General features: G+C 43.3%; 1 protein-coding gene across 13 annotated transcripts in view; it reads left to right on the top strand.

The window, feature by feature from the left end:
* Positions 1-15,323, top strand: part of GAPVD1 (GTPase activating protein and VPS9 domains 1) — a 65,882-nt gene extending 50,559 nt beyond the window's left edge. For 8 of the 13 annotated variants that reach the window (XM_027966445.3, XM_012162841.5, XM_012162845.5 and 5 more), the window contains 8 exons: positions 157-286; positions 2,273-2,382; positions 2,688-2,847; positions 4,439-4,626; positions 5,140-5,353; positions 7,316-7,388; positions 8,589-8,786; positions 10,070-15,323. In XM_027966445.3, coding sequence (XP_027822246.1) covers positions 157-286; positions 2,273-2,382; positions 2,688-2,847; positions 4,439-4,626; positions 5,140-5,353; positions 7,316-7,388; positions 8,589-8,786; positions 10,070-10,210 — 1,214 coding nt within the window. In that variant the 3' untranslated portion in view covers positions 10,211-15,323. The remainder of the gene's footprint in view (positions 1-156; positions 287-2,272; positions 2,383-2,687; positions 2,848-4,438; positions 4,627-5,139; positions 5,354-7,315; positions 7,389-8,588; positions 8,787-10,069) is intronic. The other 5 variants (XM_060411803.1, XM_060411797.1, XM_060411800.1 and 2 more) reach the window with 1 other exon arrangement.
* The last annotated feature ends 1,719 nt before the right edge of the window (positions 15,324-17,042 follow it).

Here is a 17,042-nt window from a genome sequence, read left to right as displayed (position 1 = left end):
GTTTGAAGTTTCTTTTTTTTTTCCCCCTTTCTCTCTAAGAACTCTTTTCAGAAGGCACAGCTTAATTTATTGTTGAGTTGCTCTGAATACCTACCAGTGCCAGAATATTCCGGATTAACTTGCTTATCATTTTTGCGGGGGGTGGGCTTTGTTTAGAAGTCATGGGTGACGGTGAAAGCGCACACGACTCCCCTCGTGACGAAACCCTGCAGAACATCTCCGCTGACGATCTCCCGGATTCTGCGAGCCAAGCGGCCCACCCTCAGGATTCAGCCTTCTCTTACAGGTATTTCTTGTATACGATTTAGAACCTTTGGGTTTGAATTTTTCATCACCATTGCAGTCACTTCAAGTCAGGTGTTTTTTTGAGTCCCTTAATAAATATGTAAAGCAGGGAGGTAAGACTTTGCTCGCCTTGTGGATGTCATATATCAAAGGCTTTAATTCAGAGAATGAAAAAACCAAGCAAACCTCATGGGCTCACAGGGACCACATATTGTTGAGTAACCCACTTCCCCAGTAAGCCTACTGGAGCCCTCCCAGTTTATCATCTTCCTCATTCCCTTGATTTCTAACACGGTTTGAGAAAATGACTTTAGGAGCCTGAATAGTTGTACACGGGCTTAGTTGCTCCAAGGCATGTGGGATCTTCCCGGATCAGGGATTGAACTCCTGTCTCCTGCATTGGCAGGCAGATTCTTTATTACTGAGCCTCCAGGGAAGCCCCCGGATTATCAGTTTTAAAGCATTAATCATCTGTCCATCTCTCCGTTTCTGTCTCTGTCTTTCTAGCTTTTTAAACTTTTTATTTTAGAAACTTTCTAGCTTGTACAAAATGGCAAAATACAGCAATATACCTATTCCCCAGATCTGTTACTAATACGTGGCCAGTATTGTTTCATGTTTACTTCCTCCCCCACTTAATTTAAGTAAACTCTTAATAGCATATCATTTTATTTAATTTTATTGAGGTATCGTTGATTTATAATATTGTTTAAGTTTCAGGGGTACAACGTAGTGATTCACAATTTTAAAAGATCATACTCCATTTACAGTTGTAAAATAATGACTGTATTCCCTGTGCTGTACATATCATTTTATCATTAAATATTATGGAGCTTTATACTTTTTTCCTGTGGTAAAATGGGGTGGGGGGTAGTGGGAGACAATTTTTATTTTCCAGCCATGACTTCACTGCTTCATATATATTCAGAGTCTTTACAAAGTAGGCAGATATTACAGTTGATTGAGGTGATTCGTAAGTTACTCATTTTTGAGGAAGCAAACCATTAAGGTGGGTCTCAGAACCAGTCAGGTGAGGTGGACAAGTGATAATCCTGCAATGGGAGCAAACTCTGGCTTGCTCTTAGAGGTGTTTTGACTCCTTTTATTGGGAGGCAGCCTCAGCCATTCTGAAGAAGCTCTGATCCCTGCTCTCCAAGACCCTCCCAGGGTGAAGGACTGCGTTGTTGAGGAGGGTGATGTCTTGTTGAAGGGCGCTCTGCCGGGTGGTAACGAGAGGTTCAGTGGTCAGGAATTGAGCAGGTTTTGGTTCAATACAGAGGTTTGATCAACAGGGCAACAGAAAGGTCTTCTTGTCACAAGCTTTTCTTATGGCAGGATCAACATATCTTGAGAAATGTGGTGGAAGGCTTCCTTAGTTTGGGTGCTGAGATGGTCCCAATGACTTCTGTTGATTCCTTCCCAGCTTGGGCAAAATCTGGCTTTCTGACTCGTCCTTACGTTTAGCATAGAATTTAGTGGATATTGGAAGGTCAGAAAGGATTTGTTTGATTCTAGTGACTTTACCAAATGGTCCTTGCTCAGAGCACCTTTACAACCTTGCTTCTCAGATAACCAGAAGGCCCACTCCTTAAGCAAGGTGTCAGTAAGTTAAAAATTATCTTTTATTTATGACCATTTGAAACATTTGAGTCCTGAGCTAGCCTATTAATTTGTGTATGTGTGTGTGTGCTAAGTTGCTTCAGTCGTATCCGACTCTTTGCAACCCTATGGACCATAGCCCACCAGGCTCCTCTGTCCATGGGATTCTACAAGCAAGAATACTAGAGTGGGTTACTATGATCTCCTCCAGGGAATCTTCCCGACCCAGGGATCAAACCCGTGTTGCTTATGTCTCCTGCATTGGCAGGCAGGTTCTTTACCACTAGCCCTGGGAAGCCCATTAATTTGTATAGTAAATATGATAATAGTTTATAGAATGTGACAATATCTGGACAAAGAAATGACTATATTTTCATATGTTTTTTAGAGATGCAAAAAAGAAACTGAGGCTCGCTCTTTGCTCTGCGGATTCTGTGGCTTTCCCAGTGCTAACCCACTCAACAAGAAACGGTTTACCAGACCATACAGACCCAGAAGGTAGGTTGCTATGTGAGAGTTTATTTTTTTCCTATGCTTCATAGGAACCATATGAAACTGCCAGTATTCAACTGTATTTAAACTATACAGCAGTTCCATCCAGTTCAACTTAACACATTTATATTAGCATCAGTTAAGGGCACTTGGATTACTGATGGTTTGTGAAAATGTTCTCTAATTGGTTCTGCTTAATTTTAATGATACAGACATAACTGACATCCCACAGGCTGAGGGATGACCTTCAGCGTATATAAAGCCTATGGAACTTCTCAACAGTAACAGAATTCTGATGTTTTTTTATTTAGACAATGAAATTGTCTGCTTCTTAAAAGTGCAAATAGCTGAAGCAATTAACTTACAAGATAAGAACTTAATGGCTCAGCTTCAGGAAACAATGCGTTGCGTGTGCCGCTTTGATAACCGGACCTGTAGGAAGCTGCTGGCGTCTATCGCCGAGGACTACAGGTAACACCCCCAGCCTGTTTCACTTGTATGCCTGTTTTCGGCTGCAAGTGTTTTCTTCTCAGCCCTTATTTCAGAAATGAATCTAGGCTCACTGCAAAGTGCTGGGCTTTCCTGGATGTAGATTTCTAAGCAACATTTGTGGATATTAGTCTGGAAGTGTAGTTGTAAGCGAGCAGCTCTTACTAGGGCTTCTCTGATAGCTCAGTTGGTAAAGAATCTGCCTGCAACACAGGAGACCTCAGTTCGATTCCTGGGTTGGGAAGATCTGCTGGAGAAGGGATAGGGTACCCACTCCGGTATTCTTGGGCTTCTTGTGGCTCAGCTGGTAAAGAATCTGCCTGTGGTGCCTGGGTTGGGAAGATCCCTTGGAGAAGGGAAAGGCTACCCACTCCAGTATTCTGGCGTGGAGAATTCCGTGGACTGTATAGTCCGTGGGGTCACAAAGAGTCAAACACGACTGAGCGCCTTTCACTCACTCACTCAGATCTTACTAACAGAGTACAGTTGACTTCAGCTTTGCCCAGAAGCACCTGTGGTGAAGGTAGGGCCAGGATAACTGGGATGCCGCTTCCCTCGTTTAGTGGCGATAGGAGAGACTGCTTCCATGGGCCAGGGAATCAGGAGGAGTCCTAGGAACTGTTACCGTTTGCCTGTTGCCTGTCACTGCTGACATTTAAGCTGAGAAGCTTAGGAAGTAAAGAGGCCTAGGGAATGGGTGCTCTGATGATTGTTGTATTTAGGCTATAAGCAAATAATTGGTGGTATATTTAGTGATCTCATGGTATATCAACCTGTATTTTGTTGTTATTTTAGTCTTTTGTAGAAGTCAGCTTCCTGTTAAGTATGAGGTTCTACCAGCATGGAGACTGTGCTCCAATGCAGAACAGACCAGTGATGTGAAGAGATTTAGTAGTGTTTAGGGAGTTAGCGAGCTGAGTGTTCAGACCAGTAAATGGTTCTGTTTCTTTTTTTCTTATTTTTTTTAATTGAAATATAGTTGATTTACAGACAATGTTAAATTAGTTTCAGGTGTACAACATAGTGATTCGCTCTTTTTAAACATTATACTTCAGTTACAGTTGTTATAAAGTGTTGGTTCTGTTCTCTGTGGTGTGCATTCGACCCTTGCATAATTTTTGGCTGCACTGGGTCTTCATTGCTGCGTGAGGGCTTTCTCTAACTGTGGTGCACGGGCTCCTCACCGCGGTGGCGTCTCTTGTTGCAGAGCACAGGCTCTAGGCTGTGCCGGCTTCAGGAGTCGCAGCACGTGGTCTCTAGAGCTCGGGCTCAGTAGCTGTGGCATGCAGGTTTAGTTGCCCCTCGGCATGGGACATCTTCCCGGACGAGGGATCGAACCCATGTTCCCTGCTTTGGCAGGCGGACTTGCAGCTGCCGGACCACTAGGGAAGTCCTGACTCTGTTTCTTGAGCTGGCAACATAATCAGTTCTCAGGATGGTTGTCTGCAGCCCGATAGGCTCATTTGTAAAACCAGTCTTCGAGGTCGTTTTTTTCCTTTGGAGAAAAGTCAGGACTCTTTCCAGGGAGGGTGTGCACCGTGTGTCTGGTGTCCTGCAGTGTCTTTCCTTTCAGGAAGAGGGCCCCCTACATTGCTTACCTCACTCGCTGTCGACAAGGACTGCAGACCACGCAGGCCCACCTGGAAAGGCTACTGCAGAGGGTTCTGCGGGACAAAGAGGTGGCCAATCGATACTTCACCACCGTCTGTGTGAGGCTGCTGCTTGAGAGCAAAGAAAAGAAGATCAGGGAGTTCATTCAAGGTAGCCAGAGACCCTTCGGTGAAGCCGTATGTTAGCCGGAAGATTTGGGAAGTTTTCTTTTGCTACTTTTTAAGTACCTACATGTCTAAGAGCAGTTCCTTAAATTCCCAGTTATTTCTTAGTACTTAAACCTTGATGTTCAGCCAATAAATGTCATGTTTATCCTGGCTGAATATCTATAGTTTATTTAAAAGTTGGAAAAATTAACAAAGTTTTGGATGCACCCAATTTTTCTTTTTTTTTTTTTTTTGAAACAAAGCATATCACTTTGTAACAAACCTCTTGTTCTTAAACTTCTGCGCGTGTCTTACCTTTCCCCTGTTTTTAATGATTTGGATGTATTTTCTCCCCAAATGAAACCATGCCCAGTTACCTCCGGCTTTGAGAGCATGGTAGCTGGATAGGTAGTGGATTATGATTCTAATAGTTTTCTATTTTTAACTACTTCCTAATAATTTCCTATTTAAAATTGTTCAAATACTCTATTTTAAAGCGTATTATTTTGCATTGGAGACTTTCAGAAACTCACAGCCGCTGATGATAAAACCGCCCAGGTGGAAGATTTTCTGCAGTTCCTGTACGGCGCAATGGCCCAGGATGTCATATGGCAGAACGCGAGCGAGGAACAGCTTCAGGACGCTCAGCTGGCCATCGAGCGAAGTGTGATGAACCGGATCTTCAAACTTGCCTTCTACCCGAATCAGGACGGGGACATACTCCGTGACCAGTGAGTGCTCCTGCCTGTGATCGACTAAATAGGGCTATCCCAGCCAGCCCCATAGTTTAGACAAGCTATTCACCAGACATAATATCTGAGTAATAAAGGAAAAGATACATGTTTCCTTTTTGCACCTCTCAGAGTTACCAGACCGGAAAGAATGAAGGTGCTCTGTTCTCAGAGGTGCTGGGAATTGGGCTGGAGGGCCGTGTACACTGGTCTGGCCGTTGTGGAAGGCACTGCTGTCTGCTCTGCCACAGCTGTTCTTCCCTTCTTTCTACCACCTGCTCTTACCCTTCAGATCAGAACTCGGACCTCACTTCCTCAGGGGAAACCCTTCCTAGCCTGTCTGCCTGGGTGAGATGCCCTGGCAGGGCAGGGCTGCCTCAGGCCTGGGTACCTTTCTTTAGCACTTGCCCCCATTGCAGTTTTACACTTGAGTCGTGGTTTCTCTCGCTGGCACAGCTGACATTTCGGGCCAGATGATTCTTTAATGTGGGAGGCTGTCCTGTGCCTTGTGGGACATGTAGCGTCATGGCTGGCCTTGGCTGGTAGTACCCTACCAGCTGTGAGAACCGCACTGTCTCCAGACACTGCCAAGTGCCCCTTGGGGGCAAAACCGCCCCCTGTTCCAGATCACTGGTTTGTGTGATTGTTTGATGAACGCCTCCGTCCTCCACCGGCTGGTTCCTTGCATGAGTACAGGAACACAACGCTTCATTCATCTCTCCATCAGGGCATCAAGCACAGTGTGTGACTTCTGATACGTACTTTTTATTTACTGGGAATGATATGTAATTGAATATCAAAGTATCAAGAAGTGTATGGCATATGAATTAAATCTCAATAAAGCCTATTTTTAAAAACAATCCTAATAATACTAATCTTGAAAAAAAAAATCTAGAAGGGTAACCGTGGTTATTTGGGGGTAGTGAGACAGCATTTTAATTTTTTCCTCTTCTGCATTTTCTCGACCACTGGTTTACGACCCGGTTTCTGTCCCCGAGTGTGTTGCTCAGTGGCCGCCGTGTACCCCCGGCAGTGACAGTGGCTCACTGTGCCAGCGACCCTGAGGGGCCCATGTAATAGGACCTCAGAGTGGGACACTGGTGGTTGCTGTAAGAATTTTTTTCATGGAAATTTAAAGATACCTCATGTATGTTTGAGAGAGCTCACTTTGGTGTGAGTGGGTTAGGGTCGTTCCCACCTGCCTCTCTCACTTGTTCCTAGACTTGGGCTTCTTACCCCTCCCCAAGTTTCTGTATGCAATTTGCCAGCTGGGTTCTGTTTTCTCTCCAGAGCCCCAGTTTTTGGCTTCCAGGGTGGGGTAAGGAATGGGAACATTCAAACTACTTACTGCAGAGAGCACCGTTGAAGCCGATTATGCCTCTGTCTCCTCCGTGACTTCTTTGCAGGTTTATAGAGAGTTAGCACTGTGTTCTGGAAAGAACACTCGAAGGCAGGAGGCTGGGTGTAGCCTCTGCTCACCACTGTGTGGCCTTAGGGAGATCCTTCACCGTTTTAGGCCTAATCCTTGTCACCTCTGATATGAGAGGTGAGCGTCCTCAGCGTCCCTTCTCCATCAGAGCGTCTGTGCTCTCCAGTTTCTGGCCTTTGACCCCTCCACTTCTTGGCCTGTTCACCAGTTAGCTTGTCCAGGAAGCATCCAGGCTAAGGAATTCCCTCATCTCTCCCGTGGGCGCTGCCCTGGTCCAGAAAGGAGGGGTTCCCACTCTTCCCCCTGCGTCCCCTTGGCTCACTGAGCCTTTCTAAGCAGATCCTAAATGTGAGAGTTTTTGACCAAGACAAAGAATACTTATAGCTAAGAGAGAGTCTCAACTGTAATGGTAATCTCTATCTAGAAGTGAGTCTAAACTGGTGTAAGTGTGTTTTAAGGAAACCGATTATAACTACCTGCATACCTTCTTTTCTGAATTATATGTTTACATATGTGTTTTGGGGCATTTTCAGGGTTCTTCATGAACATATTCAGAGATTGTCTAAAGTAGTGACTGCAAATCACAGAGCTCTTCAGATACCAGAGGTAATAACAGTTTATACAGTATGGATGGTATTATTCAATTAAAAGTGTCTTGGTGTACTATGTACATGTTACCAATTTTTCAGGGAAGCAGAATATAGTAAGTTATAAAGAAACCACTTGCACTGGATGTCCTTCAGTTGATAAAATTCTCAAAGGTCTTTCGGTGGATTAAAATTCCCTAGCCTGGGAAGGGACCTTAGTAGTGAGAGGTGAGTGGAGGGAGGGCCAGCCTGGGGAAGCCGCCGCCCTGACACCACCCCCTTTAGGCAGGGCTTCCTGCTTACAGCTCACTCCTCCTGCAGCAGCCACAGTCTCCACGGATGCTTTTATAATCATATAGAGCCTCGAACTCCTAACCATGCAACAGCCAGTGTTCTTTCCAGAAAATTCTGCAGGAATGTCCCGTATGAAGGGATCTGGTGGAACTTCAAAGAGTGTGAAAACTCTTGTTCAGGAGAAGGAACTGAATCTGAATGTGACCTCAGAATTACCTTTTAGTTCCTGATAGTAACATTTTTACCTGTCTTACACCTCTTACAACATCAGAAAACAGGAAAGTTTTAGGTATATGAGTTTTCTGGTTGTTTCATTAGAATCTGGATATTAATTGGCGTAAAATTTTTAATTGTCCTTGATTTCTAGAGCTGCTGCAACACAGGTACATACTAATTTTTAAGCTATTTTAAAAGTAGCTTGTCGGTTCTTTTGGAATCAGCTGCAATACATAGATAAGTCCCATTCCAGCTCTTTAAGAAAGATAATTGCTTAAAATTTTACGAATTCTAGGTTCTGTGTTATCATATGCCTCTACTATATATCTGGGTGGGTTTGTTTGTTTTTCCTTTGGGGCCACATCATGCAGCTTCGGGATCTTAGTTCCCCAGTGACCAGGGATGGAACCTGGGCCCCTGGCAGTGAGAGCTCAGAGTCCTAACCACTCAACGGCCAGGGAATTCCCCTGGGTGGTTTTATTTTAAAATGCAAAGCAAATAATTTAAAAGCTTAAAAGTTAGGCTTCAGTCCTGAAGTAGGAGGATGGGGAGGAATTGCAATTTGGTTTTTCTGAAAAAAGGAAAATTGCAATTTGGTTTTTCTGAAAAAGGGAAAAGGCAGCAGCTTCACCCATCCGCCTCCTGACGTGGAGGTTGCTCTGGTCTCTGCCTTCCACCTGCATGACTGTCTGTGTGTGGTCTCGCTTAGGTTTATCTTAAGGAGGCACCGTGGCCCTCGGCACAGTCAGAAATCAGGACAATAAGTGCTTACAAGACGCCCCGGGACAAAGTGCAGTGCATCCTGAGAATGTGCTCCACGATCATGAACCTCCTGAGCCTGGCCAACGAGGACTCCGTTCCAGGGGCCGATGACTTCGTCCCTGTGCTGGTGTTTGTGTTGATCAAGGTAGGTCCCCGCTACCTCCCGTGAGAAGAGTTTCTTTGGCGTCCTGAGTCAGGCAGTGTATAGAGGGTCCCCGGGTGTTATGGACTTTGACTCTTTTACAAGTTTCCAGCTCTGTGATACCCAGGAAGAAAGTAGCTAATGTCAAGTTATGTTCTGTCCAGAAGTTAGGGTTATCCAAAGAAAGGAAGAGCTAGATTCCTAGATGAACATTTTCAGCTTTTTCAAGCAGTGCCTGAAGGTCTTGCTTGGAGCTCGGTGGGTAATTACTGAATGAATGAATGAGGGCAGGTTCTCTGGCCGTAATGTTTTTACCATCTTCTTTCATGTTGAATTCTTCATGGTGGTTATCACATAAACTGCTACATTTTCCTGTCATCTTTCTCCTCTTTTGACCTCATGTTTTATTAATTGTACCATATTGTTTTTTAAAGTACTGACACCTCTTGTCCTTTTTTGACTTTAAAGTGTCACCATTCAAATGGTTTATTTTGAACATTTTGGTTTGGAGGTGGGGACCCTGCAGATTGGGTGCACAACAGCCACCCAATATGTGTTCCAGTCAGCTCAGCCCTCTGGTGATGTCTAAAGTGTATTTGACATGTAGCTTACTAATTCTTAAATGTTGCGGTATTTTTGCAGCCTGAACTCTTAGCTCAGAGTCAGAGCGCTGACTCTGAGTCTGTGCGGTCAGCCTTCTTCACTCCTCTTGCCCATTGCTCAGCTCTCTTCCACAGATGATGTGTTTAGTCTCTATACAGAGCCAGTCTAAGCCCCTTTTAAGGAACAGGCCTTAGCTTGTCCTCCTGATTTAACACACCTGAACCTGGAGGTGAACGAGCAGGAGCTTTTCTGTGCTACCTCCTGCAGCAGAGGGCCTACTCTTTTTTTTAGTTTTGTTTTTTTTTCTTTCTCGGCTGGTTCTACCCATACTTACTAAACAGATATAACTCAATTTGTCTGCAGCATTTCCTTCCTTATCTGGAATCCTGGGATGTTGAGTGAAGCCGCTGGGATTAGTTCAGCCCCTCTAAGGACCAGTGAGGTCAAGTGCTTTGTTAGGCTAGAAAGCTCTAGATAGTTGAGCTAGGATTAGAACCTAAGTCTTCTTTCCAATACACTGTTGCTCCTCACAGTAACTCGGGTTTACAGATTAGTTCCAAAAAGGATTTGGGGGATTATTTTCAAAAGGACTGGTGTCTCTTTTTCATAGGAAAACATGTGAAAGATGTTACCATAAGTGATTTTTCCAGCTGAGTAATTGACTTTATTTTTCACTTCTCTAGGCAAATCCGCCCTGTTTGCTGTCCACTGTCCAGTACATCAGTAGCTTTTATGCCAGCTGTCTGTCTGGAGAGGAGTCCTATTGGTGGATGCAGTTCACAGCAGCCGTGGAATTCATTAAGACTATCGATGACCGGAAGTGAACAAGACAAAGGCCCACCGAGGCAGCAGACTGCTAGTGGGGCAAACAGATCTCTTAGAAAATGTGCCAGCTGCTTTGAAAGCTGAAGATTGTTTTTGTATAATATTGTACAGTGTTCAGACCTTTTAAAACAGATCTTTACTAAACAGATTAATGAGCTAACAAGCAGGTTCTCTTTTCTTTGGGTTCTTTTCCTTTCTGAGTTACATATTTCATTAATTTCTTGTCCCCACATAGAGAATAGTACTGCAAAAAGGGACCACATTTTTCAGGTATTTTGAAATACAAAAAGAAAAAAACAATCTCCTAGAAAATTCCTAGATCTCTGTTTATGGATACTCATTCTTTCTTTTCATTAAAAAAAAAAAAAAAAAGAACCGTACACCTCTTTCAAGATGCTGTCTAATCTTGGATGCATCTAACAGAAGGAAAATGCCAGTTGCACTGAGGATTATAATAGTGGTGACATTAGTGGCATTATCTATAAATACACTCACCTAAATTGAAAAGCTAAGAAGGAAATGTAAATATGATATATATTTATATTTGATGTAATATGGACATCTTCAGATTCTAATAAACAAGGAATATTGCTGATAGTAGGTTGTTATGTACCCTCTTGTGAAATGGTTTCCTTGACAACATTTAAGCTGAGCTTAAACGCAAAGGCGAACAAATACACAGAAGTATTTATTAAAGTGTAACACAGTTTATTGAACTTTCTAGGTATGGAATTTGATGCACAGGGCTGCCTTTGATGAGGGGTATAGAACTTATTGAATATATCACTTAGACTTTCTCACCCTGGACATCTTTGAACCTGCAGTAGGAGATAGACTGTTTGTTTAATCATCATACATGGCATACAAAGGAACAGCAGATATCTAACCGATCCTTGTGGTACTTCTCATCTGAAATGCTAAATAGAGTGTAGAAGCCCCAGCCAGAACTCCTTACAAACCTGTAACTGTAATATATTTTTGATGATGATTCACATTGAATGCACAGACCAGGAATTCAGTGAATGTCAGTTTTTTTAAAAACTAATTTGTATTGTCTGCTTTAGTGATACGAGTTTTACTAGTGATAAACTATTTTAATCAACCATACTATTCTTATGGGGGGAAAAATCTATTTTGGCAGGTTTCTGTGCCTTTGTTTCCCTCTTCTGAACAAAAATATGTGTTTCTGTATTTTGGTTTGATCGTGTGTTGCTAATTAATGAGGATTGGGTTTTGGTGTCTGAGAAACAGGCCAAGGAGGCCCACCAAAGCTTCAAGCACAAGTCTTAACACATAGGCCATCACTGACTGGTTTTGCTCTGTATGATTCCTAAACGTGTTTAACTTCTTTTATGAAAATTGGTCCCCTCCTTTGAGTCTCTTGTTGCTGGCAGCATTTCCAGGCATGTTTAAGGGAACTATGACCAACAGCCTTGAGCAGATAAAGACAGAGGCTGTCTCTCCAGGAGCTCTGCGCTCCACTGTGCCTGAAGAAGCTGGGTTTTTTTTATGCCTTGACCTCTTCTCATTCCTTTACTCCAAAATACTGAGATAAGTTGCAGAGGATTGTGAGATGCGGTTTCTGCCTTTTAGGGGCAGATCAAAATTCAAGTAGTGTGAAAAATGTCCTCTTGAGCGTTAGGTCAAGAAACCTATGTACAGTCATGCTTCATGGACTGTAACGGTCAAGCTCATGTAGGTCTTAGAAGTTAGATCCCATCATAGATACTTAACAAGACAAACTGTCTTAACATGATTTCTAAGGCAGAGGGGGGAGTTCAGCACTTGATTCAGTAAATGTTAAGTGAAAAGAAGTCTTGGAATAGTTGAAATTTATTGTTTGGGGATTTAACTCAGAAGTCAATGCAATTTTTCACCCCCGTGGTGGTTACTAACTCTATTCCATGTTACTATGGAAATAAATATGAAGATGTGGACACTGCATGGGGCTCTTTTCGGTGGAGAAGGTGGTGAGTCTGTATCTCCTAGAGGCAGGAGGTAGAGCTCTGCAGGGCTTGAGACAGTTGTGAGAGGAGGACCTCAGAGCTTTGGCATCACAGCTACATCCGAGATGGAGGTGGGTGCCTGTGTCTTGACTCAGGTGCCGGCAGAGAAGCGCACAGCCCAGCCGTTTAAGGCTAAGCTGTTTTCTTCTGGAAGCTGGTCAGGAGTAAGGACTACTTCAGCGTTAACTGTCACTGGTAGTTTTGTAACAGGGTTTAGCATGGTGTTGAGTTCTGAGTTTAGGAGTTGGTAACTGCCTGCATGGGCTTTCCAGGTAGCTCAGCAGTAAAGCATCTGCCTGCCAGTACAGGAAACTCAGGTTTGATCTCTGGGTCAGGAGAAGGGCATGACAACCCACTCCAGTATTCTTGCCAGGGAAATCCCATGGACAGAGGAGGCTGACCGACTATAGTCCACTGGGTCACAGAGAGTCAGACACAATTCAGTGACTAAACAACTGTGTGTGTGGCAGTGGTGGGCGTGAGATAGGGAGTAATCTGATTTTATTCTTTCAGGAAAGGAATAGTTGTCTTTCAGCTGTGTCTTAGCACAGTTCCTCCCAGGATATAGGTTATATGAAGGATTGTGCAAAAATACAAAATCACACGTAGGAAACCTTCAGTAGCCACCGATTATTACATGGTATTTACAAAGAAAATGAATGTTAAGTGTTCACTGAAATTCTGTTGAACTATCTGACGAAAAAAGTCAGTTCATATTTTGTATTAATACCCTGCTTCCAGAGATAGTTAAGTGATAGAATTACAGATTGAAGATTTATCTTTTATCTGTAAAAGTATTATTTTTTAAATCTAGTAAACATTTTATTTTCTTTCTCTACTTTAGGTCAAATCTCAGCCACAGTTAACTGATTTCTCCTACTTTTTCTTTTTAAAAACCTGTTTATAAAAGCCATTTATACAGATATGAAATCACTGTAAGAGGGTTAGGCTTTGTGAAGGATGGAAAATAGATGTGGATGAGATGCATGGGTTTTTCTCTCCCTGTTGTGTCCTGGAAGCTTTTGTTTAATGTAGACTTTCAACCTGCATGTTCCTGAGGTACGTAAGCGAGAGAACTAAAACCCGTCCCAGGCAGTGACAAGGTCTAGTTTTGGCCACAGGAAGCTGTATCTGACTGTGCATGCCGGTCGGCACTGCTCCCCATTGCCTGCCGTGGGAATTCCGTGGCCAAGTGAAGATCAACATCGTGAAGATTTAACAGTTTCTGTGTCTGATGGGATTGGGTGTGAAAAGGGAAAGTAGGAACACACTCGCTCAGAATTGTTAGTGGATTGTGTCGAAGTGATAGAATCATTAGTGGATTCAACTTCCTCCACTGATGTGTGTCCTGGTCTTTCTCTTCCCTTTCCATTCCTGCTTTATTTTGTAAGGAAAAGTCTGCCTTCTGTTTAGTTCTTTTAACTAGTAAGTTTATTCTGTATGTAATTGCCATACTTTAGGGCGGAAGTCAGAAAAGATCTTCTTGAAGCTCAAAGAATTTTTAGTTGAGTAGATGAACAGTGATGGGATATTTGAGGTACTTTGCCAAAATGCTTGAGAATGTTGCCAGATTAATAATCATATATTTTAGAATGTAGGTTACCCAAGGAGTAGGGTGACCAGGAATAGCTTTATTACTCTTGAGAATACTTGGAGAAAGGAAGATACGCTTTGCTTCAGTGTCAAGGTTGGTGTGGTTGGGCTGTGGCATCACCACAAAGCTGCATGTCCCCCAGGCCTGTGCTCATCGAAGGTTAAATAACGCGGGAGAGAGTCCTCTACACCTGGTTTGTGGCAGACACTGGGCAGGAGCCACATGCCTTAAGAATTCACCTCTGCTGAGTTGTTCTGTCTTGTCTACCGTATTCTCGTGTTTCACCTGTATGAAAAAGCTTTGTACTGCCTCTCCTCTTGAAACTGATAAAAACCTATAAGCCTCAGTGAATGAGCTTGCACCATCTTGTATATGTACAGGAAACCCATCCTGTCTCCTAATGTGATTACTCATGTACAATATCATTGTGTAAAATTGATTAAAAAGGGAGAGCCATTGAATTCATTGGGTTTTATGTTTCCATCATCTCTTTTGTATTTGGAAGCATTTCTGAAAATTTCTCTGACTTCTCAGATATAACTAAGGTTCTCCATGAATTCACACTCGACTTTTTCATCTGAACATCTGTTTGTTAACTACAGTACAGGCAGGAATTGGAATCATCCACAGTTGCTGATGAGATGGTGCACATCCACTCCTTTAACACGGTTCCTGTCTGAACCCTGTATTTGGTTAGCTATTCATCAGCCATGGTTCTGAGCGCAGAAGTCCTAATCATGTTATTCACAGGAGCCTTGATTAATCTCAGTTGAGGGGAGTTTCTATTAGCCAAGGAACACTTGTGGCAGAGGCCAGCTCATTCTACTCGCTGGTGGAAAAGCACTTTGTTCATATTGATTGCACTTAATTTGGAAGGAAACATTTAAAAACTGGATTAGGGTCCGGTTTTCACTCAGTCTGTTCAGTATTAAAATTAATGCTATGACTTTCCTAGAACCGAAAATAGAATTCAACTTTTCTTGCCAATTTGGAATTCCCTATGTCACCTGGACTCGTTATATTTGTGCCTACTCACCCCTCTCTAAGTAAGCGGCTCTGTGGCTTTTCCCTGAGGATGCAGAGCTAGTGATGTTCAGCTAGGCCTCCCTGCGGTGCTGCCTGTAAAATATGTCACGATCCTGAAAAGTGAAATCAGGTCAGAAGCTCCTCTTGGCTGTAAATGTGTCTCTACCTAGAGATTTAAGTATTCATTGAAGAGCTTTCGAGCCGGTCATTTCATTCCAGAAGAATCCTGTTCCATCTTCTTAGGGTACCAAATAACAGTACAAAGACTTCAGGGGTGAAAAACTGATCAGAGAGGCAGGAAAATCCAGTTATGAGGATCCAGGAAGCATCTTCCACATTTTGTGCTAAAATGGAAAAAGCTCTCAATTCTGTCATTGAACCTGTTGTTGACAGTGAACATGAAAACCGTGGTAATCTCATTTCTGTTAACGAGGATTTCAGCATATTGCTGGCCCAAATCATTAAATTTTATGCTCCTGTCAAAAAGAGTATCCAGTGTGATTTTTAAACAGGGACCATTTTACTTCAGCTCTCCTTAGCCCTACTAATTTGTAGTTTTGACAGAACTTTTGTCACCAAGACTGTTGGTTAATATACATAACTGCTGATGTCCCTTATCAGTAATTCCTAGTGAATTTAGTCAAGAGATATGTCTGATCTGACTCACTCTGACCAAATAAACTACATTCTTTGGGAAAATGAAAATGTTAGTTGCTCAGTCATGTCTGACACTTTGTGACTGCGTGGACTGTAACCCACTAGGCTCCTCTGTCCATGAAATTCTCGAGAATACTGGAGTGGGTTACCCATGTCCTTCTCCAGGGGATCTGCCTGACCCAGGGGTCAAGCCCAGGTCTTCTGCGTTGCAGGCAGATTCTTTACCATCTGAGCCACCAGGGAAGCCCACAGTCTTCAGGGGTGGCACTCAAAACAGGTCCATTTTTAAGTACCCTAGCTGCTGCTGGTAAGTCGCTTCAGTCGTGTCCCACCAGGCTCCGCCATCCCTGGGATTCTCCAGGCAAGAACACTGGAGTGGGTCGCCATTTCCTTCTCCAAGTGCCCTAGGAAGTTCTGTAAACACTGTTTTCAGACCTCACTGTTAAGAATCACCTGGTGCTCTTGCTGATAAATCAGCATGCATGGGGATGGGACAGGAACCTTTAAACAAGTACTCCAGGTGACTGACTTATTTTTGTGGAACTTAGAGCAGCAGCATGAGTCAGCATCTCACAAAGTATGAGCTGGAGGATCACGTGCACTGTCCACCTGGGATGATAAACTGCTGACTCATTATTCCTCACAGGGCACATGGAGTCAATTTTGGGGGAAGAACAGGAGAAAAAATCTGTATGCCTAGCAAACTCCCCTTCTCACTCTGATGCTAACTAAAAAATGTGGGATCTGTGAAAGGTGTTCAATTTCTCAAGTTTTGGCTCCACATCCCCAAGGTGGGTGGAGCCCCTTTTAAAGAATACAGGGCCTGGCAGGGACTTCCTGGTGGTCCAGTGGTTAAGATTCTGTGCTTACACTGCTGGGGGCAAAGGTCCAGTCCCTGATAAAGGAACTAAGATCTTTCATGCTGCATAGCACTGCCAAAAATGAAGAAGGATAAAGGACATAGTAGCCAATCTGATATCCTTTAAGGATAGTTTTTTTCTTTTCTTAAAATTTTGCTTAAATCCAAATGTTTTCTCTTTTGATAATCTTCTGGTTATATAAAAACTTTTTTTCCCAAACCTCAAATTGCTAAACATTTGATAATCACAGTGTTTGGATTTCTATGTGAAAACATCATCTAATCTTCCTCATTGTTTTAGCTTTTTAAATGGCTGTTTGGTTTCTGTTGCCTTCGCTGTCCTGTGTTAAGTAACAGCGTTGTTTCCAGCAGCCCCAGCTTCCAACTGGATTTTTCTCCCCCAGCTGGAATTTTTCCCCGGCCTGCCCTCTGCTGAAAGTGAGAGAACCTGTTAGCAGTCACTTCCCCTCCTGTTTCTGATCCTCTGAGTCGATACGTGAGTTCCAGCCCCTTCCTCTCTCACTCACTTTTTGATCAGTAACAGCGTTCTTTTCCTTCTCCTGTGGCTGTGATGGCGACAGTTGAGGCTGTGTCTGCTGCAGCTGGCGCTTCCCTGATGGCTCAGTTGGTAAAGAATCTGCCTGCAATGCAGGAGACCCAAGTTCGGTCCCTGGGTTGGAAAGATCCCC

The sequence above is a fragment of the Ovis aries genome, chromosome 3 (assembly GCF_016772045.2).
Source record: "Ovis aries strain OAR_USU_Benz2616 breed Rambouillet chromosome 3, ARS-UI_Ramb_v3.0, whole genome shotgun sequence".
NCBI lineage: Eukaryota > Metazoa > Chordata > Mammalia > Artiodactyla > Bovidae > Ovis > Ovis aries.
The sequence above is the reverse complement of the archived record's forward strand: the minus strand, read 5'-3'. Positions and strand labels throughout refer to the sequence as shown.